We start from the raw sequence: 25,343 nt of genomic DNA, 5'->3' as shown, positions 1-25,343 counted from the left end.
AACAGACTGATCCAGTTGGTGGTTTCTCAGGCCATAGAAAAAGTCTCCTCTAAATACAAGCTCTTCACAGAGCGCCTCACTCCTGACTGCATCAGCGATCGCCTGATTCAGAAAATCTGGGCTGAAATCGAGCTGAAACATTTGGATCTGTCCCCAAAACGGCTAAAAAATCTTGACAAGGCCATTCTCAAGGATCTATGCATAGCACACAGCTGCAAGGACAAACATTTGATTATGAAGCTGAGGGAACAGCTTGATAATATTACTGTCCCAGCCTTCACCAAAAAGCTGCTGTCATTACCAAGAAGAGTCCTCAGTGTCTCTAAAAACAGGGAAGAGTACAAGGAAGTGGTGAAACACGTCACTCAAGATCTGGTAATGCACGCTATGAGCCAAGAAAATGAGACGACAACATGGCGTCCAGGAACATCAGATTTTATTATACAGAGGCTTTCCCATAAGATCTGGAACAAAATTCTGTCCAAACACTACAAAATGTCCTTGGAGAACATTGAACAACTCGCCCTGTCAGTATACAACGAACTCCATGACAGGTGGGATTCTCCAGGACTCTTAATGAAGTCAAGCAACCCAGTGGTTGATGAAGCAATCGTCAAAACCTTCAAAACACATGCCAAACTGAGGAGCCGAAACATCATCTTTAGGGCTTTCTCGTGTGCACGCTAAAATTCAACTGACACGTGCATGCGATTATGTGACAAAACTCTTAAATTGGCTTAAAATATTCATTTAAATTGGGCATCTAAATTTAATTTTCAAACCAGAGTGGTTAAAGAGAACCACTCTTCTTTTCCCAACTTCCTTCCCTCATCACCAACTGGCCGAGGCAGATGGCCACCCCATCCCAGAGCCTGGGTCTGCCGAAGGTTTCTCTCTTTTAAAAGAGAGTTTTTCCTTCCCACTGTCGCCAAAGTGCTTGCTCTAGGGGGTTGGAGTTTTTGTGCATTATTGTAGGGTCTTGACCTTACAATATAAAGCACCATGAGGGAAGTGTTGTTGGAGTTTGGTGCTGTTTCTTAAATCAAAATGTCCAATTACAACAGGACATTTTGAGTTAAGAAACGGCACCAAACCACAAAACAAAATAAAATAAAAAATAAAAAAAAAATTTAATTTGTGTTTTGTTTTATTGGCTGTAAATTTGCTAAGAATGTCATATCAGATTAGGATTGTGTGTCTCAATATCATGTATGATAGCATCACCCTGTAGTTCAATTTGAAGTGGATGTCATAGTAATGTCTTTCTGTATGTGTGTACAAACCGGTGGTGAAAAAACACCGGAGATACTCAAAGTATTACCAGTGTATGAGGTTAGCTGGTTCCATTTGTTTAGATATTCTACTTTCTGTGTTCCAGATCCCCAGAATTGATATTTTCACCGAATGGTCTTTTCTGCCTGCCAGTGTGTCAAGCAGTTTTCAAGATTAAACACCTTGGCAAAGACAAAAAAGAAAAAAACCTCCCCACTCCTGGAAATGCATCTAGCCTTCATAACAATATTATTTTCAGACAATTAATTATTTTAAATTTGAATAGAAAGCCTGGTTTTATTTAGATTTATTTAGATTGTGTTCACCCTCAGACTGACACATCTGAATTAAAACTGATAAACAGGATTTTAAAGGAGGGAGTGATGGACACTGAGCAGCAGATCAGTCCGTGTAGAAACAGGACATAAGTTTAAGGAACAGGAGGATCATTTGATTGTGATCATTTTTTGATCTGACTCAGTGATGCTGGCTTCTCTCCTGGACACATCTTTCCTTTACATGCAGGTCACTGATGTAGAATAGAATAGAATAGAACAGAATAGGGCAGGGGTAGGCAACCTTTCTGATGGCGAGTGCCATTTAAAATTTCCTCAGAAGTCAGTGTGCCATATGATTGCATTAGCAATAAATTTAATAACGCTCTATATTAACAGTTACACATTATATAGAACCACTTTATAGAATTATATTTGTTTGCAAATGTTGGCAGCTATCAGCGAATAGTTATCAACTATTTTGAAACAAAAAAAGACACTTTTTATTCATAACAAGAACTCCATAACAGCAAATGAACTGTACAACAGAAAATACAAATGCTATTTATGGTCTCCTCACAACAATGATAAGAAAAATAAACTGGGCCAATATGGTATGTTTGTCAATACAGAGACACACATGTTAATGTGATCTCTGGTCTCCCACTCAGAGACACAGGTCTCCGAGTGTCCAACATTCAGACGGCTACCTGAGGACACTCATGTGAGAGAAAATCTGCTCACACAGATATGTAGAGCCAAATTCTGTCAATAAGGCCTCTGCAATGTTCTGAAGACAGTTAAACTTGTCAGGTAGTGATGTCCAGCAGGTGAAAATGCAAGCTCCATGAACATGCACAGCTGTAGATTCCAGCTGCTTCGATGTCGCATTAACTGGCATTAACTCAGCCAGTTAATGCGAGACAAATCTAGCTGCTCATTAAAGATTTCTGGTTTGATCAGAAAATAAAACATTGGTCCATACACCTGAAAGTCCCAAAAATGCATTGTGTCTCGAGTCTATGGATGCATTTTGACTAAAGACCGGCCCCCCAGATATTAAAGCCATAAAGCCTTTGAATGAAAACAAACGCTGTTATCACAGTGATGTACACTGTCTTGTTGGTAAATGTATGATTTCTATTCATTTTACGTCAGATAAAAACTTTGGTTGTAAGCTTTAGATAATTATTTAATAACAGCCAGACATTTTAAATGAGAATAAGAAAGTGTTTCTTTGTGCCCCCCTTTCCCTGTTAATGCCCTGCCTGGCCCCCTGGCAAAACTTTGCTAGACCCGCCCCTGCACAGTTACCAGCTGTCAGCTACGTAGAAAAGGATCCTGGTGTTATTTGTCTCTCAGAAACAGTTCATAACTTCCCTTCAACTCATTCATGTCACCTAAAAGGTAAACCTGTTTCTCCATCACCTGTTCAGCTCTGATGATTCAGTAAGGACATCTCCTGATTTCATCTTCATGTTTCCCTCTCACCAGATATACAAACCGACATCATGACCAGCAGTTTTTACAGCTGTGGCTCCAGCAAACATCAGCTGATACTAGAAATTAATATTAAATACATTCTAACAACAGCTGACCAAGCTTCAACGTGCTGCTGTTGTTTAGTGCGACATCCGGCGGTTTCCTCTTTCTGGCGCAAAGTGGGCGATAAACAAACAAGAGAGAAAAGCCGATCAGCTGATCATTGATCAGTTTCACGATTGAAGTAGCAACAGGAGAGAGAGGGGAGAGAATGAGAGGAGAAGAAGATGCAGCTGTGCAGCAAAGACACACAATAACTCCAGCTTTATGTCTTTTTCCATCCTGGCGCGGGACAAACTGTGTTCCTTCTCAGCTCAACACGAAACGTGTAATAATTTCTCTGAATGCAGGACGATTCCGTTTGTACGGGACGGTTGGCAACTCTACTAACTAACCTTATGAATAAAATAAAGTTCACTATCAATAAAATCACAGCACCCGCCCAGCAGTATATAAATTCCGTCATGCTAGCTAGTACGCAGTACCAGTTATTGTAACTGACTGTAAAAAGTCAGCACAACGAAAATAAACTCCACCTAAACTTGGTTTATATCTGACCCAGATAGACTGCAGGTCTTTAACTTCTTACCTGAAGTTCAGTTCACCTGACGCTCCGACCGGCGGCTGCCTCGGGTCTCTCCTCCTCCTGCCTCCCCTTCCCTCATCCACCTGCTGGCCTCCACCACTTGTTAATTTTACTGAATCTGTGGAAGCTCTGCCATAGCCACCACCAAACAACTGAGTTATTTTTACACACCGACCAGCGTCTGGTCAGTCCACCACCAAAATAAATGAATAAATAATAATCGGGCCACCGAGCAAATGCCCTTATGCCCGATGGCCAGTCCAGCTATGGTCGTGCGTGCCATCAGTTAACCCTTCACGTGCCAACGGTGGCACGCGTGCCTAGAGTTGCCGACCCCTGGAATAGGGCTTTATTAATCTCTATGGGAAGGACAAACTCACTCACTTTCACAATGTTTCAGTAACTGCTGACAATCATTTCATAAATTTTATCCTAATTTAACCTGTTACATTCTTTAGAAAAGATGATCCAGTGAAATAGCCTTTGAAAAAGGATCTCTTCACATGTAAACAACAATTATTTAATACATGCATGCTACAGATTTGATCATTAAAGCCTCTCATTTCCCCTTTAATTTAATGACCAATATGTTGAAATGGTTTGACACACAGTGAAATGATTTAATGCACAGCAGAAAGTGCATATTCAAATTCATCTCCACATTAAGATGAGTAATGCCTTCAGACATTATATCTGTGGCTAATCAAACAAAAGGTCAGAGTGCTACAAAACACAGCCACGTGATCTAGATTAAAACATTCTGCATGACTCGGTCTCTTTCTAGTCGTCCTGTGGATGTCAAGTGCACATCAGGAGTAGAAGTTCTCAGCCAGCTTCCTCATTCTTTTATTGCAGTGTGCTGATGGGGCAGACAGACAGTGGTCTGCCATGTTTTCTGCAACTGCAAACATACAAAATCTCACCTCACCTTCAGGTTGCTGCTCTGTGCTGGCCCCTTTCAGCTCATCTTTGTCAGGGTTTGGATGGAAGACTTTATAATAAATAACTTTAAGTATTAGACACAGGACGTAAAAAGAGGAATGGCTTATTTGAAGAGTTTCAGTCAGGTTTCAGAGCTCATCACAGCACAGAAACAGCTTTAGTGAAGGTTACAAATGATCTTCTTATGGCCTCTGACAGTGGACTCATCTCTGTGCTTGTCCTGCTTGACCTCAGTGCTGCGTTCGATACTGTTGACCATAATATTCTATTAGAGCGATTAGAACATGCTGTAGGTATTACAGGTACTGCGGTGCAGTGGTTTATATCTGTCTAATAGACTCCAATTTGTTCATGGAAATTGAGAGTCCTCTTCACCCACTAAGGTCAATCATACAGTACATGGCTGCACTTCATCCACCCTGCCAAATGTGCCAGAAGCTCAAAGATTACAAAGGAAAATAGGCAGATAGACAAATAGGGCCTGGTGCAAGACACTTTACCAGCGTCGCAATCTGTTAGAGCAGGTGCTCGGTGCCTGTCTCGTAAGTGGTGGACCGGGTGGCCATTTTCCATAATGGATAGCAGATAGTTCAATGATCTCCTCACCACCACAGCTTCAAAAGTGTTCAATTTGCAGTCAATCACAGAGCCAGCCTTTGTGATTAGTATATTCAGTCATTTGGTGTCACCAGCTCCGATGCTGCACCCCCAGTAAGGTACACTGTACTCACCACAACTGACTGATAGAAAATCTCTAATTTTTTGCTGCACCAATTGAAGTATGTAAACTTCCTTAGGAATAGATCCTGATCATCCATTGCCTGTAGGGGTGGTTTTCTGATCCATGTAGTTTGGGAGGAAGAAGGAGAAAAGGGCAAAAAACAGTGATAGTATCTGCAGAGTGATAATGAGCAGTGTGTGATGGAGGAGCCAGCAGAGGACTGCTGGAGGATAGACACCTACTGGAGAAACTTAGCTCATTTGCTCTCTCTGCTCACTTTTATCCGTCTGTAACCTTAAACCTAGAGGATTCAGGATAGCTGTTGGTAGGTTTAAATTTCACATCAAATGCACACCGTGTTCTGATTTGCAAAGTAATTTGTCCTTCAAAAATATATGCTCTATGAATATATTATTAGTCTCTCGATCTAAATTTTTGTCTGCTAGAATCCTAGTGCTGTGTGAAGCCAGACATATTAAAAACAAAGCAGTGCTTCAAGAAAACAAATGGCAACCTTAAAAAAAATCACACCAGCTGTGTTTTTATGCAAGACTTTAATATAAGATTAACTAAACACTACAAGGTCAAAGTCAATGGTGTTTGGCAAATGTAAAATAGCATGCCAACTCAGTATAAAGAATGAGGCCTGTTAAATTAATCTAAGCACTTTACATTGTTCCTTATTCTCTTATCTTTTTTTGATACAACAGCAATCTATTTGTTGACCATACAATCCATAAAAAAACAAAGAACAGAAACAAAAGCAGAAATGAATTCAGTGAAAGTAAAGTGCAGCCCTGTAACGATTGAAGTCTGTAACACCCAGTGGTTTGAAAAGATGATTAAAAACCTCTTACACAAAGCCTGCCCAATTTCATACATCTAAACAGAAAACACTTATGAACAGTGAACGTTAACAGAAAACAAAGTTCTAACAATGTTCCACACAAGCATCGATCAGCAGTAGTTTGTGTGCCACATAAGTGGCTGTAAAACAACAAAAATAAAAAAAGCTCTCACAGATGCCCTGACTGCAAAGTTTCAAAGATGTCTGACTTGTGTGATGATAAACATATACATCAAGAGAACACTTAGTTTTATCCATAGATGTGCAGTGCATTGTGCCCGTCTCTGGCTGTGCATTCTGCATTGTGTGTGCTATTCAGAGGTGGCTTCCTTTAGGTAGGTTATAATATCCTTTCTCTCTTTTTTCTTTCTGATGCCACTGAAGATCATCTTGGTGCCTGGAATGTACTTTTTTGGATTTTCTAGGTAAACATTCAGAGTGTCTTCATCCCATACAATACCTAAAAAAGAAGACACAATAATAAAATTAATTCTGTAAGATTCAAAAAATTCATGTCTCCACAATTCTGCCTTCTTAAGTATGTAATATGTGCATTTAAATTGTATCGCCTCATCTCAGAGCAGAGCTGTGAATCGGAGAAGAATGCTAGCTACTGTGCTACCTGTTCAGGCCTGCTGCTCTGGCCATCAGGTATGGGAAACATACCCTTTCTTAATATTATAGCAGAAATATGCACACGACTGAGCACTGCAAGGGAAAACTCCCATAAATCAGTACAGGAGAGTTAAAATGCAGATTACAATTCACATTCAAAGCTCTACTGAAATTTATAAGATTAGGAAGGTTTGTTCTGTCAGGATGTTGACTATGAAAACAAGGAAGACTGTGGAGGAGATTTGTGGATGTAGTGAGGACATGCAGGGGGATGGCATAAAAGAAAAGGATGCTGAGGGATAGGGTGAGATGGAGGCAGATGATTCACTGTAGCGACTCCTAAAGGGAGCAGCTGAAAGATGAAGAAACGGTTCTTAGAGGATAGATTAATTATGATTGACTTTTTCACAGAAGACAGTAGTACTGGCTTATTCACTCCGCTTTGATTTTCCACCAATCTGATTTGCATCTTTTTACATAAAAAAGACTCAGACACAAAGCTTCGCAAAGCTGAGATGGATGGAGATCAATCTGTCAGTCTAACCAAGATGAGTTCTGCACAGCAATGGTACCTTTATCAATGTTGGCCTGTGTATAGGAGTAGCCAGGTGCTTGCCCTGTCTGCCTTCCAAACAGTCCCTACAGGTTGGGCCCCACCTTGTGGCGCTCCCCCTTTCCCACCGTGTGGCACTGGGAGCATTTCTGCACAAACACTTTCTTTCCTTTCTTGACATCCCCCATCACCAGTGGCTGGGAGGAGACACAAGCAAAGTGTGCAACCTGGAGTGAGTCACGCCCAAACGAGTAACATATGAAGCGAGTGGAAATATACTACACACAAATTTACACGTAACAGTAGCCCAGAGGCAAAAAGTCACTCACCAACTTCTGGGCTGTTAATGCACAAGTTATGAAATGTGGATCAAGATGTTCTGGGAACAAAAACATGTAAAAAAAACAAAAAAAAACAAAACAAAACAAGTTTAAAAGAAAAACAAAATCTAAAATAGTTTATTATAGAGCAGGAAGATTTACTCGCTTTTGCTAAAAAGTCATAGTGAGAAAAGAGTTATGCCATCAGTTATCCTCCAAAAAACACATAAAAAACAAACAAATAAACAGTTAACAAACAAAAGGGGAAACTTGCAGATAGTGGACTGTGGCTGAAATACCTCTGCACAGACGTTCAGTGTTTAGCTTCAGCTTCAGCGTTGCGCCGGATAGTTTGAAGCTCAGAAAGTAAGATCTCAAAATTATAATGGTGGTGGTTGAATATGCAGTGGTTCAGTAGGACACTCCCACTGCTTCTGAAGGTAGGCGAGGTATGGTGGAGTTATGACTGCAGTGTCGGGGGAGGTAAAATGTGTGTGCTCATGCACGTGCGTGGTTGTGAAATCAGGGCTACCTTGCTTTTAGGACTTTGCAAAGCGACACCCAGCCCACAATGAGGTCTTTCCTTAGGAAGAAAAAAACTGCCTCACATCCATGTTGACATATGTGGATGCCCTGAGCAGGACTTGGTCTTGTGTTCAGATAAAATATAATAAATGTCTAAGGAGCTTGGAAAGAAAAGCGTCTGGACTTCTTGAGTTGCTTGAAGATGTTTCACCTCTCATCCGAGAAGCTTCTTCAGTTCTAAGGATCAGTGGTGGAGAGTCCCAGATTTAAACCTAGTGGGAGTTTCCCCCCCAAAGGGGGACAAAGGACCCCCTGATGATCCTCTAATCACATGAGCCAAGGTGTGAAAGCGGGTGTGGGTCCTAATCAGCCAGAGTTTCGGGTGAGCTCATTGTGAAACCTGGCCCCACCCTATCATGTGATTTCCTGAGGTCAGATGGCCCAGAATGTGAGTGGGCGTTAAGGCGTCTGGGAAGGGATCTCAAAACCGGATTATAGATGGCAGACAGTTGGTGTCGTAAACCACCGCCTCTGTTCAAAGATGGTCGCTCACAGTGGACGTAAATGGCTTCTTTCACTCCTCTTTCAAATCTGGGACTCTCCACCACTGATCCTTAGAACTGAAGAAGCTTCTCGGATGAGAGGTGAAACGTCTTCAAGCAACTCATGAAGTCCACACGCTTTTCTTTCCAAGCTCCTTAGTCTACGATGACCTGGATGACTGAGAACCTTCACAGACATATAATAAATGTCATTTTTTTTCTTTCTGTTTAGATGTGTGCTCAACTTTACCCACCTGACACCCATAAAACTTATCCATGATCATCAGGTACAATGATTGGCCACTAGAGGGAGACCAACACACAGCCAAGGTGGTCACATTTTCCCTCAGTCTGGAGTAACAAAATCAGTGTCACCATTTTCAGAATCATTCCAGTGAACCAAGAAAGGTGTATTTTTAACAGGTGGATGGCATAAAGAGTTTTATCTAAAAAAGCGATAGCACCCGTAGTACAGGATGCACAGTACTGAGGAAATAGAGGGAGTGTGGGAGTTTTCTGTGTGCTTAATGTTTTGTGTGTTAACTTCCCTGCTTTACTCTGTAATACTAACAGTAATACAATGCAATGCAATTGTCTGCTCAGACTTAAGAAATTACATTAAGTGAATAACAATTTTAAAGAAACACAACTGCCTTGCTTTAATGTGGACTTCCTTCCCTATAAGCCTTCTGTTTTATAAGATAACTCTTTAAAGTGTTAGAGATAGACTTACAAAGTATAAATTTTCCTTTTGAGAAACACCTCTATGAAATCTATTTTTACAGTGATCCCCACTTGCAGTTTGAAGGTTCATCTGCAGGTTAAAATGCATTTGTCACCATTACGCAACCATAATGGATTTATAAAGACAGCTCCTCATCTCTCATCTTCACCTGTTAAAAACCACACTGTCCAGGCCAGCCAACAGATTTTTTATTTGTTGTGTTATCCAGCTAAGGCTCTAATGCAAAGGGTGTAAAACTGGCTACAGGATAGCCATACTTTATTTAATGCTATTGCAAGTTATGTATATTTACTCTTTTTCAAAGCATTTTCTATCTCACATCTGCATCTACAACCAGCTTAGAAAGCAGTTAACCCTACACATACACTGAATCCAGAGGAAAACCCAACAAAGCCCCTGAGAAGGTTTGAATTCTTGCAGTGAGGTGACAGCGCTAACCTCCACACCAACCTAGCCACCGATATACAAAACACTGAATACAAAATGTCAGAATCTCATTATGTTGCACCAATCACCAGTATTCTAACCTCTTTGCCTGTCGAAACACTACATATTACCCTGATGTACCCCCACTACTGACAGAGTATGCACAGATATAGTTGGTGGTTTCCAGGACACGAGGAGTTTATTTACACGCCACTATAGGAAGATAAGGAAGCATATTTTCTTTGTTAAATATATATTTACTGGAATTATTATGAAAACAGTGAATTAATTTTCAAACTAGAGGCTGAGCAGAAAGATCACAGTTGCCACTTTGATTGTGTTTTTGTCCCCCTCTTGTGGTTAATCGCTGAACTGCAGGGTCACATGCCGTAAAGGTGCTCCTGTATCGGCAGGGTTTCAGTGGATGCCAGGTGCTAACATAGTTAACTGCAAGGTTAAAAAAAATTTTTAACAATAAAATGATTTCTCCAAAGAAGTACTGAAAAGCAAAACTGATGAAAAATTTAAACAATGTCTGAGATAATCACAGCATTAGCTGGAGGAATGGACCACCATCACAGGATATTAATGTTTGTGTAAATCAATTTTATTCCCAATGGCACAGCCCACTGACACTCCTTTGGATCAGGACTGAATAGTTTGTGATTGCAGGGCTGAGGTTTAAACATTGCTCATGACCGTTGCTAGGTCAACTGTGCAAAGTCAAGACAGATGTAAGAGAAAAATTTCTCTGACTCAGTATGAAATATGAAAATTTATTCAAAGTGCTTTCCATCACAATATGTGTAACTTTATTTAAAGAGACTTACAAGATTTTCCTCAAATGTTTCACTTTAAGCACTTGTCTATACAATAAAATCAATAAATGTTGATATTTACATCCTACAGAGCCCTATAGACAAAAATCACTCTTTACTCTTTTTTTCTTCCAGCTCTGTTTCTTCATCTGAGGTAGTTGTTGAATCAAAGTTTTCAGCCCTGTAGGAACAAAGCACACTGTTTGCAAATGCACAATGGGACACCCATTCCTTCTCAGGAGTGCACCCGAGGTTGAAGATAGATAAGAACGTCATTAAGGACATGATTTACCTACCAGTGCAAACCAGTGTTTAATAACTGTTCACTGGCCACAGTCCTCAGAAGCTTCCAGTAGGGACTATTCCTCTCAAATCTTTGAGACAGCAGTTGGTTCGGTGCTCGTCTGACGCTCGGGCACTCTGCACACACTCGAATCGCCTCCCAGGATCTTCCAAACCTCTGGGGCAGGTTGGGAGAGGAGTTTGGTGTCCTTTCATCACTCTGTCTCCCAAAGCGCAACGGCATGTTGGCGTGCAGGTGGAGGGGTTTGACAGTGGGCGGATAGAACCTGATGATGGTTGGGAGGCTGAATTTGCTGGTGGTGGGAGCCACGTGTATATTGAAGCTCTCGAGATCTAAGCTCCTGTGGATTTCATTTTTAGTCTAGAAACAAGAGATCAGATGAAATATTATGCACATTATGCACTGTTTCAGTTGTTTTGCAAGCCAAACATTTGCTGGTTCACTTCTGGGTCAAGGACATTTTTTTTCCACATTCATTTAAATTTTTTTTCCATTCACAGCAAAAGCAATCATTAGTTGGCACCACAGGTTATGCTCATACCCCATACTTTTCTGCAAAAAAGTAAAACAATGCCTGCAAAAGCTAATTTTGGAGAGCCCAAGATGATCTATTTGAATTGCCTTTTTTTATCTGCTCAGCTATTCATTTAGCAATCTTGTACATCAGCTAAAATTACCATGTGGTTACATTTTTAAGCTCAAGAAACTGAAGATTATTTGAGGTTTTCACACTTTAACTAATTTCTGAAAATTTAAATCAGTTCACAAAACATGTTTTTCTCATTTACTAACAAGTTACGGGTCTAATTAGTTCTTACCTCTTGGTGTGGCTGTTTCCTCATAGAATATGTGCCGTCATTGCTGCTGAGCAAGGTTTTACCGCTGCGGACTGATTTACCAAAGACATGTACATCAGACTCTCCAAGACCCCGCAGCATCAGGAGCGCAGACAGTATCATTGTTACCAACATATTAACAACCATATTTCACAACTTCTCTGAGCACAGCCTCAGGACACATGGTTACCACAGTGTCTGCAGGTATTAAAGGTCCCTGAAAGCATGCGTCACTGGCGGTGTGTGATGAAGACAGTCAAACACATGCACATACATCTTCAGCCTAATTTAACAGGAGGAAATTCCTGACCCTACTAATTATCCTTCTCTGAAGGATATATTTGAGGAGGTATGTATGTCCTAATTAGGCTGCTGAATGAACCAGTCAGCGTGTTTTCGGTTTAGTTTCGTTGAAAGCAGGAAGTTGACAGGAAGCATAAACAGGTGTTCAACAAAGATACCAAACGGCCCAATTCATTTTTTAGCACCGCAATTTACAGTGAGCCAGAACAAAACATTCCAAAAAATTACCCCGATAAAGGCAGGGCACTGTTTTAAAATAAAAGTGTTTATAATTTTTGTAAGGATTTCTTGTAAGTTTTCTTTACAGTGTAACTAAAATGTTTACATTTACATGCATGTAAATATCCTCGTAAGAACAGGCTGATGGCCTGAGAAAAATAAGAGCAATTATAATTTTATTCAAGTTATTCTAAATTCAGTTAGTCTGAATTATGATATTAAATTATTCTAATTCTTTTTAAAGAAATGTGATATTTATAAGAAACACCTCGGTCTGCGCATCTACAAACGAAGCTCTGAAATAGTTGGGATGCTGTGTAATATGTCAAAAAACAAAAAACAAAAAAACAAGCCAAAACAAAACAAAACAAGAAGCAGAAAAAACCTGGAATAACTTGCAAATCTCATAAAGGCATATTTTAAAATATATAAAATGTTCAAAGTGAAAAAGTGTACCATTTTAAGAAAACAATGAAGTCATTTTGAATTTAATAGCTGCAGCAGGTGTTGAAAGCATTGGGACAGGGCCATATTTCCCACTGTGTAGCATCCCAGTCCATAAATGGGACCTGAGGAGACCAGCTGCTGGACTTGGTGTCCCATTCTTGCCTGATAGAGGAGCCGAGCTGCTCAGCAGGCCTGGGTCTGCTTTGTTGTATTATTATTATTTTTAATTTCATAATGCCTCACACGCTTTCAGTTGGTGAAACATCTGGACTCCAATTCAGCACCTGGACTCTTTTACTATGAAGCCATGCTGTTTTAATAGATGCAGGATGGGGTTCAGATTTGTCTTGCTGAAATATGCAAGGCCTTCTCTGAAAAAGACGTGATCTGGATGGGAACATATGTCGCTCTAAAAGATCTATACATCTGCAAGCTGCTAATTCCATAGGTACTAATGCATCCCTGTAAAATCTGAGATGGAGGCTTTTGAACAGAGCATTGATAACAAACCTAATGGTCCCTCCTCTCTTCAGTCTGGAGGATGCAGCATCCATATTTTTCCAATAAGAATTTCACATTTTGATTTGTCTGATTATAACGCTGCTTTTACGCTTTTTGTCTCAGTCTATTTTAAACCTTTGACAAAGAGAAGATGTGCGTTTCTAGGTTATCTGCACATATGGCTTCTTCTTTGCATAATAGAGCTTAAACCTAAATTCGTGAATGACACCTTGTGGTGAACCGTGTTCACAGACAGTGATTTCTGGAAATACTTCCCTGTTTTTAATGCAGTGTCACCTGAAAGCCTAAAGATCACAGGGATTCAAAATTGACTTTCGGCCTCAACAGTCTTTTGATATTATTATGTACTCTGTATTTTGTATTATGTTTAATGAGATATTTAAAGTCTTCACAGTTTCATGTTGAGGGACATTATTGTGAAGTTGTAGATTAATTGTAGATTTTTGGTGAACCTCTACCGGTCTTTACTTCTGAGAAGCTTTTTCTATACCTGATAATGTTACTGACACAATGCCAATCAACCTAATTAATTGGCAAAATGTTTCTTCAGCTTTTTCTTTTCTAGCACCACTTACTTTTTCAGTCTTTTGTTCCCTTCTCCCAACTTTTTTGAGATGTGTTACTGCCATTAGATTAAAAATAAGCCAGTATTTCTCATGAAACAGTAAAATGTTTCATTTTTAACATTTAATATGTTTCCTCTGTTCTGTTGTGAATAAAATAAGAATTTATGAGGTTTGCAATTCACTGATTTCTGGTTTGGATTTTTAGCTTCAGTGCTGAATGGCCTGGCCTGAGTAAAGCCCCCTATTGCCATGGGTAATCTGTCTGTCAGTAAGAAGGCTGTAAAACTGATGATGACTGTGGCCTCTGGCTCTGACGACACAGATCAGATAACCCCTCTTATCATGTGACCCATTCTTAAGGGCTTTCTTCCTGGCGTGCAAAAACTGTGAGCCACATGCTATTCAACAGATCATCTGTTTCAAATATGCTTTTGATTCGGCAGACTTCACTTATTGGGAAATCAGAAGGTGCACATCATCCATTAGAGTATACGCTCATGAAATAACCCAGATTACTTTCTGCAGTCATGTGACTGTGCACGTGGGCTCTCTGTGGGTGTTGTGTAACATACCTCCCAGTCCACATGTCAATGTCATGTTTTGCCATGCCTGTTTGACAAATGTAAAAGTAAAAGTTGTTCCTAAACCGAAGTATTTTTCTTAATCACTCATCCGACAGGCCACCAGTCTATCAAAGGGTTGACACAAAGAGACAGCAATATAGCTTGTGTAGTTTATTTTAGTATTTATACAAGGAAATCATGACATTGAAGTTGCCACTTGCCACATGAACCAAGGACAATTTTTTTTTGTTATGCTGCATGAAGCCAGATGTATGTAATAACAAACTATAGGGACAATACATTGATAGATCACACTGATAAATAGTGCATACAGCAGAAATTGTTGTAATGATTGAGAGGTCTGCTCTCTTGATGAGAAATCAAGAGGGGGAGAAAAAGAAGCATTTTTTCCGCCTCTGTATCTGTATCTAGCAACCGTCGGACAGTTCAGCTGTGACAAATATTTGCACCACAGGAGTATGGATGACCTCACTCATCATTCCTGTTTCTGAAGGTGTGATTAGTGTTTTTAGATGCACAAATGACTCACTGGAGCTGTCTACGCAGACAGAATGTGAGGAATGCCTGTTGAGAGGCAGCAGGTTTTAATGACGACCCGCAGGTAAATTTTCATTTGAACGCGAACTTATCATTGTTGCCGTTTTCCATGTTGCCACATCCAGTTCCACCTCTGTGCTTAAAGTATCTGAATCACATCTGGTTTTAGTGATTCAGAATAAAGTGTTTTTTTATGGGTATTGTTTCAATCTATTTTTCTGTGTTACACCCCCCCTCCCCCCTCTCTCTTTGCGCTTTTCCTCTCTGACCCTGGCCTCAGCTTGCAGACTAAGGGGTTTGAGATTTACGATCATGTGTCGGATACTTATCTAGAGTCCTATCCGGAGAAGGCTTCACTATACCTCAAGCTCTCCCTTTGTTCTTTCGCTGAGCTCCCCCAGCACTCCCTTGAAGACCTTGTTCGCTGCCACTGTAATTCTCTCTTCTTAATGTTTTTAATGTTCATCCCTCACCACCCCTGCAGCCTTTTCATCTTTCCATTTACGTGCTTTAGGGCCCCCCCTTCCCATCCTCTCTGCCTCTGCGTACTTGAAAACAGATGCTGTTTGCTTGATAGAAATACGGCCCAAGTTTGATTTAAACCACGTCAGCCCTCCAGAAATGCGTTTTTCTTGACAAATATTGCACTCGTGTTTATGATTACTTGTATGTATTAGGTTTATGAGATATCCCCTGAATTTCATGTGTGTCTTTTAATTTCATTATATTGCAATTCATTAAGAACTAACCTAGAAGATACAGTGGAAACAAAGCTAAGTAAATTCTGCAAATACAACTTTCCAAAAGCAGAATGCAATAATCTGCAAATCATTTTAATTTTATGGATTGCAGACAGATCAGATAAGTGAATTGTTTTAGTATGGAGAATGTAGTTTGGCACCGTCTTGCTGAAATAAGCAAACCTTCCCAGAGAAAAGGCATCCTGGTGATGGCAGCATATCTTCCTCCAAAACCTGTATTTATTGTTCCACGTGAATCACGACTTCGCAGATGTGGAAGTTACTGATGCCATTTAAGTACTTACACACCAGTTGATGACTTTAGGCCTGAGCACTTAGAGTAAGCTAGCTGCTTCTTTGCAGTTTATCCCGGAGCAGCTAAACTGTCTAACTGCAGAAAAATGTTCAATCTCACATCTCAGTGGCAGCTTTTCTCAGTCTTTCTCTTTTTCTATATACGGTTTTGTCTTACATTTATAGATGCAGTGATGAACTTTGGTCACTGAAAATAGTTTTCAAAAGTCTCCATTGTAACTAAACTGACTGACTTGTCTCTTGAATATCTTGCACCCCTGATGATGAGAAGCCTCCTGAGATTCTACATATGGGGACATTACAGCTCGGCTTTTCTGCACCTTATACTTCATTCTGCTGAAGAAAGTGTTTAATACTTTGTTCAGCAATGGTGACTGGATTGCATTATGCTATAAAATAAACCCAGTGTCCCCATCTGAAGACGTGTTTACCTTTTCTCAGCACTAATCCTAAATAGCTCAGGAAAATTAAAAATGGATTCCTCTAAATCTGAAAGTCCACACAGTCTTTTACAGAGTGCTCAAACTTTTCTATATTTCGGAACAACTCGGTCTCATTAGAATTGTTTTTTCTAAAACACTCAGTCATGTTACTAATAACTTGTAGCACCTTTCCTCAGTTTAAAAAAATCATTACTGCTGATGTCAAATTCAAATTAATCAACTGCAATTAAAATGATCTTATTAACTGGAAAAACTGCAGTTAATAAAGCAAATACAGACAGAAGCGAAAAGAAAAGGAATATAAACAGAGCAAGAAAGAGAGAAGAATGAGTCCGCTGACTCTCGGTTGTCTCTTTCAGTGTCTGTCCGAGATTTGGCAAACTTCCCAGAATTCCTCTCGAGCACAGGGACACCCTCAGATTCCTGCGTTGATTTGTGGGAGCACGCTGTTATCACCCCGTTGAGCTGATTTATGTCGAGTTTTATCTCCCCCCGCACTTAGACATCGGCCGGGTCATCATCACAACACTCCACATGCCTGTACACTCAGCAAGGAGACACATTCATCAAACCTTGGTGAAGGGGTATGGTATTATCAATGATCAGATCAATTTATGTGGAATTACAGCATTATAATGCAAGGGAAGACAAAGTGACGCTGGGCAGACAGACGCTCGAGTGATTCTGTGTCTCGGATGGTGGTGGATGCTGATAGATAGATCTACGTCTATCACACGACAGCCATGAAAAAGGAAGCCCAATAAAAGGCATTTGGAAATATGTCTTAGCACATCAAGATAGAATTTATATAAAAGTATTTAGCCTTTTACACAGGCAGACTTTGACTGCAATGCCCTTATGGAGACAATCCCAGGACAAGATCGTGAATTATCCCATTTAGTTATGGTGTGACATGTGGTAACTGTACAGAACAGGATTACACAAAAAACAACAAATATTTTCTAATAAGTCCTAAGCAAGGACCAAAACCAATAATGTATTTTTCACTGTTTTTCAAACTTAATTTCCCTTAGCTTGTGAGTGGCTATCAACTCTACTGCGAACCAATGAAGACAAATAAAGCAGCACTGCAATCTTTAGCAACAGCAACTCAAACAGAAATAACTACCCCATCTTTTAGGGTCTGTTTCATTTTATAATGTTAGCTAAATGCCATTATGTGTCACATTTAAGAGTTTAAGTAGCTTTTAAGGAACAATGGAGCCCTGCAGCACAGAGAAATAAACTGTGTCAGGCTTTGGTTGGATCAAGTCATTAGGATCTGTTGACAAATGTTGAGAAGAATAGACACAGATCATCACATGTGGCCACAATTTAAAAAAAAAACAAACCCAAACTCCCTTTTGTCTAATTTTCATATAAACTATATTAAGGAACATCCACTAACAAATCAGATGTCTGTCTAGGTTCTCGGTTATTGAGGCCATGGTAGTCTCAGGAGCTTAAAAAGAAGGCCACTGGACTTGTTGTCAGTTTACCTGTCACCCCGAAAATATACTTTGATTTTATCAGCCCTGACTTGGCAATTTATCCTTCAGCGTACACACCGTCTGTGATCTGTATGCTGAACTGATGGCTCCTATTCAGATGATGATTAGCCTGAGATGCCCGGAGAAAACTGAGAGCAATTTCACAGCATCTTCACAAGTAGCGTATTGTGGAGTTAACAAGTAATTTAGAGATTGTGTGTTTTGCATTGAGAAAAATCAGGGTCAGATTGCCAAATTGCCTTTGATTAAACGATTTAAAGGAATTCATTAAAATGTTTTGGATCATAAACATAAAACAGTCTTCTAAAACAAGTACGCTTCTTAGTTGCTGAAAAGCTGGAATTTTGATTATTTAACCCATGGGTTAAATAATTGGTCCTGGATACACATGGAGGTTCTAACTGACTGACAACCATCTGGTTTTGATTTTTAACACATTAGTCTGAAACCAGTGTACATATTTATCATTCAGATGAAATAAAAAAAAAAAAAGCAGAAATGATTGCTCCCTACAAAACATCTAATATGACAAAACACGGGGCTGTTTTTGTAAAGGCACTCTGCACTTGTTGGGAACTCAAGCAAATAGAAAATGTGTCAGTTTCACGGAAGAAATATAGTATACATACAGTATGCATACAATAATAATTTTCTGTTGCCTTAATTTATTCTTTTAGGATGAATAAGTTCGTGTTTTCTTCAGCTGTATCTTATTTAAAATGCAAAAAGAATTCTGCTCAGTTTACTTCACGTTTAATATTTTTTTTTGCTTTCACACCTTTTCCTTTAACTATTTATTGGCTTATTCTTTTTTGACGACTTTTTAAAAAATGTAAAAGAAGCGCATTTAGTGCAGCATGTAGAGTTTTTAAGCCGGACGATGCTCAGTGCAAAACGCACTCTCCACCAGGTGGCACTCTTACACACTTCTTCCCCAGTTTGCAGAGGAGGAGGAGCACTTACAGGAGAGGCGGAGAGTCAGGAGGGGGCTGCCCTTAATGGACAGAGGGAGTGTCCTAGAAAAGGAGGAGGTGTTTAATGGCTGTCAAAGAGGGGGAGGTGCTCTCAGTGTAAACCAATCATAGCCTACTAGAAACCCACCAATAAGAGCAGGAGAGGAAAAGCGAAGACAGGCAGGCAGGAAGCTGAGCAAATGACCCTTGATGAGAGGGAGAGAGAGAGAAGGGGGGTAGTTGGAGGATGGGAAGGATGGGGGGAGTAAAAAGGGGCCCAAGTAGAGGGTGTGTGTGTTTGTGTGTGTGTTTGTGTGTGAGAGTGTGTGTAAAAATGCTTTGGCCTGGTTGAAAAAATCTGCCACAGCTTTAGTTTGTCTTATAAGATATAATCCTTTCACCCCGAATATAAAAGCCTACAGTCTGTTCAAGTGGAAAGAGATAAACAACACATGGATGGTGGTGAAGATGAGCGATTGAGGTCCGGCAATAAAATGTAAAAACAGAAGCAGAAACCCGGTGGTGAGAGAAATAGAGTAGTAAGACGAAGAAGGAAAAGGAAAACAGAAATAAATGAAATGAGTTTTGAAACACTTTCTGTTCTGCACATGACAAATAAATAAAACAAGAAGCAACCCCTGCAACTTTCTTGCTTTCCTTGAATGTTTGCACAGCCGTTTATCTGTTGAGTGACTTTCATTATCCTTGGGCTCTGGAAACATGGTGAATAAATAGAAAATCCACTGGTGTCTTAAAAAACAATTCTTCTTCTTCTTCTTCTTCTTCTTCTTCTTCTTCTTCTTCTTCTTCTTCTTCTTTTTAAACTCCCCACTTCATTTTTATTGCCAAATTAAGACTTAGGCATGTAAGAAATATTTCAGTTTTAGGAAGAAAAGTGAGATACAGAAATAAGAGAGGAAAAGAAGCTCAAGTTTGAGAAAAGGCTTCTTCTCCTGACCTCTGGGCCTTCTCTCTGCTCCCAGTTGGACAGCCAGTTCGGCTGCTGTTCAAAGGGTCAGAGGAGGTCAAATGGTTAAAAGACACCCACGCAGGGAGCTGCGCTGCGACCTCCGACCTCTCCCCAAGATGCAGCTGAACCCTGTGCAGAGCCTGAAGCAAATGAGGCAGGAACAGTACGTTTTTGAACATGCAAGGAAAAAAAAATCTTATTAGTTTTAGTGCAAGCATGCATATTTTCAGTCTCTTCAAAGTCACTTCAGTTTACCACATTGGGAATTCTTGGAAAAAAATGATTTTCTAAGAATTCCCAAAGCAACCATAATAGTAGAGATGTGTCTGTTCAGGATTATCACTAATTCAATACTTGAGACTTTCATATAGAAAGTAGGCGATAGGAAGCATGTGCTGCCTTGATTCATTTACTGCTCACTTTATGTGGGGCTTTTACAGGAGAAGGAAAAAAAAATCTGATTTTGAAGTAATACCTCTTTTTAAAATATGAGCTATTTTTTTCCTTCAGTGTCCTTGTGCAGGTCAAAGCAAACGGCTTGGTTAAAAGCAGACACGAGCCTCATACGGTGCAGTATCAAGACATAATTTAATAAAATATTCTTCACCTAACTTCCACATTATGAGCTCACCAAATGCTGAGTTTGCACTTCACTTACCACAGGTTTCCTTTAGCACCCCAGATGAGGGAAAAACAAGTCCACTGTTACATTAAGTGACTCCAAATGTCATATTTTTTCTTTACTTGTAACAGAGTGCATGTCTGTTTTTGTCATAGTGTTGGAAAAGTCATGAAAAACCTTTAATTAAATCATTGCAGATGTAATATAACAGCTCTCTAAAAGTCCTTCATTCAAAAAAAAGGCCTGAATGCAAGTGTTGAAGTGCATGCACTTAGCTGCACACAGTTACAGTATGAGCACTCATGTTTCACTTCCAGGAAGTTCTCCACCTCTCATACGTTAACCCCCCATAGATGAAGAGTAGTTAATGTTCTATTAAGTGCTCAGTTATGCTAAGAGTGTATAGCTCTGTGTAATCCCTTTCACTTGGTGTGTGCTTGTTTCAATTATTATTTTTCCTCCCCATAATATTATTAAACTGTCTTGGAAAATGCAAAGACATGTTAATAATATTGGTTGAACATAAGAAGGCGTCATTTTCAGCGGTTATATCCTGTTTCAAAAGTTGAAAGTTACATCAGAAAATAAATACGCTGTATGTCTGCTAAGTGCCGAACATCATCCAAGTAATTTCATGCTGGCCGATCGTCTGTGTTGAGTCACCCGTTTAGTTCAGGGCATCTCAGCTTTTTCTGGCTGGCCTCTGTTCAGAAGCAAAAGTTCACGTCCTACATCTCATTTTTTCCTCCAATCATTAGCAATAAAAAAATAACCCAAGTTGGGTTTTAGTGAAATATAGTTCAGCTCGATAGCATCTTATTCCCCCCTCCTTTTCCCCTCCTTCGCTGTATTTTTTTCCCCTCCTTCAAAAATCATGCTTAACTCGCTTAACTTTAAAATGACCTGCATTGGCTCTATGTACCACATGACGGGCCCACCCCGCAGTTTGAGAACCAAGCTGTAGCCCGACCCAGAGGGACTTAAAAAGAACAAAAGAAAACCAACTCTGTATTATATTTTACACCTTTTAGAGGACATTATCCTTTTGTTGTGAATGCAGTAGTAAGACATGACAGGGAGATCAGAGGAGATGCTGTCGACTTGCAAAGTTTTACATAGATTAGAGAAACTAAGATTTTCATTTTTCCTTTGTGTGTGAATTTTTGTTTTCTAGTTGCTGTGTTGTTCAGTTTAGGCACCAAAACAACTTCAGTTATTCTTAGGAAAAGATCTTGGGTTTGGGTTAAAATGCACCCTTTCACAATAATAAGCACATGTTAGAGAGGCAAATCTCTCCCATATGCATCGAGCTTTACCTCTATTTTTCTTCATTACCTCTGTGAGGAATCCCGTGACAGTCGCACTGCCAGCACAGAGCTCACTGCGTAGTAATGCCCTATTCATCACTTTAAACACATAAACTACAATCCAGAGAAAACTGAAGACTAAATCTAGTTTTATTTGTAACATATTTAAAGAGAAACAGCCTTGCAACGGGATCACAGCAGCTATGAGGCCGATGCATTCTTGGACTGCGAGTATTTTCACATTAAAAGGAATTTGGGACGTGGGTGAAAAAAAGGAGGGCCAATGCTCCTTTGGCCCAAGTGCTTCCAGGGTCCTTTACTTTTTACTCATGGACCACACGCTCATCTATGAACTCGGCCTTCATTTTTCACTGAACTACAAGCCTGTAAAGTTTTGCAGCTGTGTCCTTCTCAGTCACAGCATTATTGCATTGACAAAATCTGTCCACATGCACATGTGCACAGACTCAGGAGGTGAATTCAATACCAGCTGTCACAGTGTGGCTACATTATGGTGTAGTTAATCCATTTATAAAAGTAGATAAATTTAAATCTCATGTGATTTGTCATGATTTTAGCTACTCTGTTTCAGATGAAACCCTTTAACTTGGTTTTTGCCAAAACAGAGAAATGTAAGTAAATTACTGAAAAATAACTGAGATCAGTATTGAGTTTGGCAAAAAGAATGAATGAGAAACATACACCTCAAAACGTCACTGAAGTGCGATATTGTCTGTATCGACTTTCGCTCCATTTCCACGGTGCGTGCACAAGATCAGTTCTTTGTGTTGCTTCTTTTTGTGTGAATAAAATATTGTTATCCTTTGATTGCTTTTGATAGGCCAGCTGTAAAAGCTTCCCCGTGTTCCGTCGCTTCCCCTCCCTTTCCCACTCTTCCCCCATGCCATTCCCGGCAGCTACAATCGGAGTACACGGTGTGCACATTTGTGTGTGTCTCGTACCCACATGGAGAGAACCTGATCCACGCCGTGGCTTTTAACATGGTGTGCAGGATCGCCAAAGTCCTGAAAGAAGACAGAATTAAAGAGCGGGAGACAGAGAGAGATTTGACCTCAGTGGAGCGTTTCGCACACACACACACACACACACACACACACACACACACACACACACACACACACACACACACACACACACACAAACACAGTCATATGTGCACAGTGCGTGAGTGTAGCACTGAGTGGTAGGGACAGCTGTGGGATAGTGACATCATCTTTAGTTGCCGCCTCGTGTATTTGATCTGGGCAAAGAGGGAGATTGAAACTGAAACACCAGACTGCTCTCTGGACCCACATCCCCTGCCAGAAAAAAGAACTGTGTGAACGTCTGTGTGTGTGCACTTTTATGCATGTCTGTGTGAAGGTTTAAGAGCACCAGTAAAACCACAACACCGAACCACACACCTCCTCCTCTCTTCTCTCTCTCTGTCTGCCCCTTGTTGTCTCTCTCCCTCCCTGCTGATTGATGAGTTGTATATATTCCTTGGTGTAATCAGATCCTTTTCTTCCAGAGGTTGCTGTAAATACGTTCTGCTGAAGTGCCAGCCTGCCAGGCAGACAGGCTGACTCTCTCTGACAGGGATTTAGTCAGTGCTCTGAAGCATCAGCATCATGCTGTAGAGGCCCCTTCGGGCATGAAGGAACTCACGATGCCTCCCTGTGATGAGATCAGTGCACGCTAACAGCGCTGTGTATGTATGTTAGGGTCATCTGAGGTCTGTGTTAGCATAGACGTGTAGCTTCATTAGACATTTGACTTGATTTAAGCACTAAATTAGCCATTAGATGGGAATGAGTGGAGAAGAGAAGTGGTGTGCTGATGTGACTTTTTGCGGTTTGGTGAAGATGACAGACTACACACACACAGAGACACACACACACATACAGATATACACCTGATATAATGTGAGCGCTATCTAAATCTCTCTCACTTTACAGATACCTACACAGTCTGATTACCTCCATAATCTCCCAGAGCATCTATCAACTAAACTGTCAAACTAGCTAAGTCATATCTTTGTGTGTGCGTGTGGGTGTGTTTGGCTATATAAGTGTGGTTTTAAGCCCGAGCATGGGAAAAAGTGCAGCTTTAAAGAGAAGGACAAGCCACCGATGCCACAAATGCAGAATTCCACTTAAGCCCTTAAACAAAACAACATGTCGTGCAGGTTTGGAGACGTGCTGTAGGTTCCAAACAAAGAGCGAACAACATGTTGAACACTAAATTTCTGCAGTTATGTTGCCATACCCTAATAAGTACAAACTGATCTTGTGCCAGAAAGTCTGGCTTCAGGAAAACTGTGGAAACTATATCTGTGGCTGAAGATCATGCAGTGAGGTCTAAAAACCTGCAGGTGATCTGAATGTGACATCAAACTATACAGACACATTCATCTTCGTGATTCTGAGCACTTTTGATCTTGGGCTCTTATTCTTCTGTATGGCCTGGGATAATCCCCTTAACGGCAATTACAATAGAATTACAGCTGTATGACATGCAAGGATTTGTTAGAAATCAGTGTATTTTCAGCTTTTTGTTTAAAGAAGGCAACACGTCAGTGATTCCACACACAGAGATGAGGACTCACAAAAAGTAGTTTTCCGTGTTTATTGTCGAGGAATCTTACTGCCCTGCACACTGCCATGATCTCAGTCCCATTCGGTCCAAGTCTGGGATAAACAGGAACACCAATACCAAGCCACACCTTATTACCAGATTTCTGTGCCAACTGTGATCATTTAGGATAATTGGAAAGCCTCGTTTCAGGAAAAAAAAACATGCTTGATTGTTAAATACTGGTGTAATATTGAGGTTTTCACTTAGTTTGACTGCCTACATACTTTTGGCTTTATATGGTATCTGTGAAAATTAGGCATCTACTATTAACATAAATTTGTGCACTTTTCTTTGGCAGCAATCTTAATTCACGCTCATGCCAGTAAAGCGCATTTGACTTGAAATGAATTGACACACTGGAAAACAAGAGCATGAGAGACAAAGAAACAGAGTGAATTAATCTAATGAAAGCAAGCAGAGGGCTACCACCCACTGGAGCAGACAGCATGCACTGTCTTACTCTTCAGAAAGTCAGCATAGACACAAAAGGTACAAAAGCCATCTGGGCTAGGCGGCTACACTACATCCAGAGACAATAGGGGCTCATTCACGCAGTGCATCCCAACCAGGGCCATCTGCTCTTGGTGAGAGTGAGTGGGAGATGGGACCCCCTGCACCTCCAAGACCCCTGGAGTCCCAGAAATACAGCAGTATGGTAGTCGGAAATCAGCATAATATTATAATCGAGGCATGAAAGTATGAATGAAGATGAGCCACTTTATAACATAAACCAACACAATGGTGGTGGTGAATGAATCTGGCATGCGGAGCTGCGTGAGCCTCCCTACGCTGGGAAGG

At 40.4% G+C, this 25,343-nt stretch overlaps 2 protein-coding genes across 2 annotated transcripts; both read right to left on the bottom strand.

Moving 5' to 3' along the window:
* Positions 1 to 5,891: 5,891 nt before the first annotated feature.
* Positions 5,892 to 8,107, bottom strand: LOC116333008 (cytochrome c-a-like). The gene is given in 4 exon segments (XM_039606004.1): positions 5,892 to 6,645; positions 7,373 to 7,550; positions 7,683 to 7,732; positions 7,973 to 8,107. Coding segments are annotated over 2 exon segments (318 nt in total). The 5' UTR covers positions 7,542 to 7,550; positions 7,683 to 7,732; positions 7,973 to 8,107; the 3' UTR covers positions 5,892 to 6,496.
* A 2,466-nt stretch (positions 8,108 to 10,573) lies between these two features.
* npvf (neuropeptide VF precursor) lies at positions 10,574 to 12,264 on the bottom strand. The gene is made up of 3 exons (XM_039606098.1): positions 11,852 to 12,264; positions 11,026 to 11,393; positions 10,574 to 10,910 (listed from the first exon to the last, which is right to left on the bottom strand). Exons 1-3 carry the CDS (start codon positions 12,014 to 12,016, stop codon positions 10,838 to 10,840), a joined length of 606 nt encoding a protein of 201 aa, XP_039462032.1. The 5' UTR covers positions 12,017 to 12,264; the 3' UTR covers positions 10,574 to 10,837.
* Positions 12,265 to 25,343: the final 13,079 nt, after the last annotated feature.

Source organism: Oreochromis aureus, linkage group 22 (assembly GCF_013358895.1).
Source record: "Oreochromis aureus strain Israel breed Guangdong linkage group 22, ZZ_aureus, whole genome shotgun sequence".
Taxonomy (NCBI): Eukaryota; Metazoa; Chordata; class Actinopteri; order Cichliformes; family Cichlidae; genus Oreochromis; species Oreochromis aureus.
This window is presented reverse-complemented; position numbering and strand designations above follow the sequence as displayed.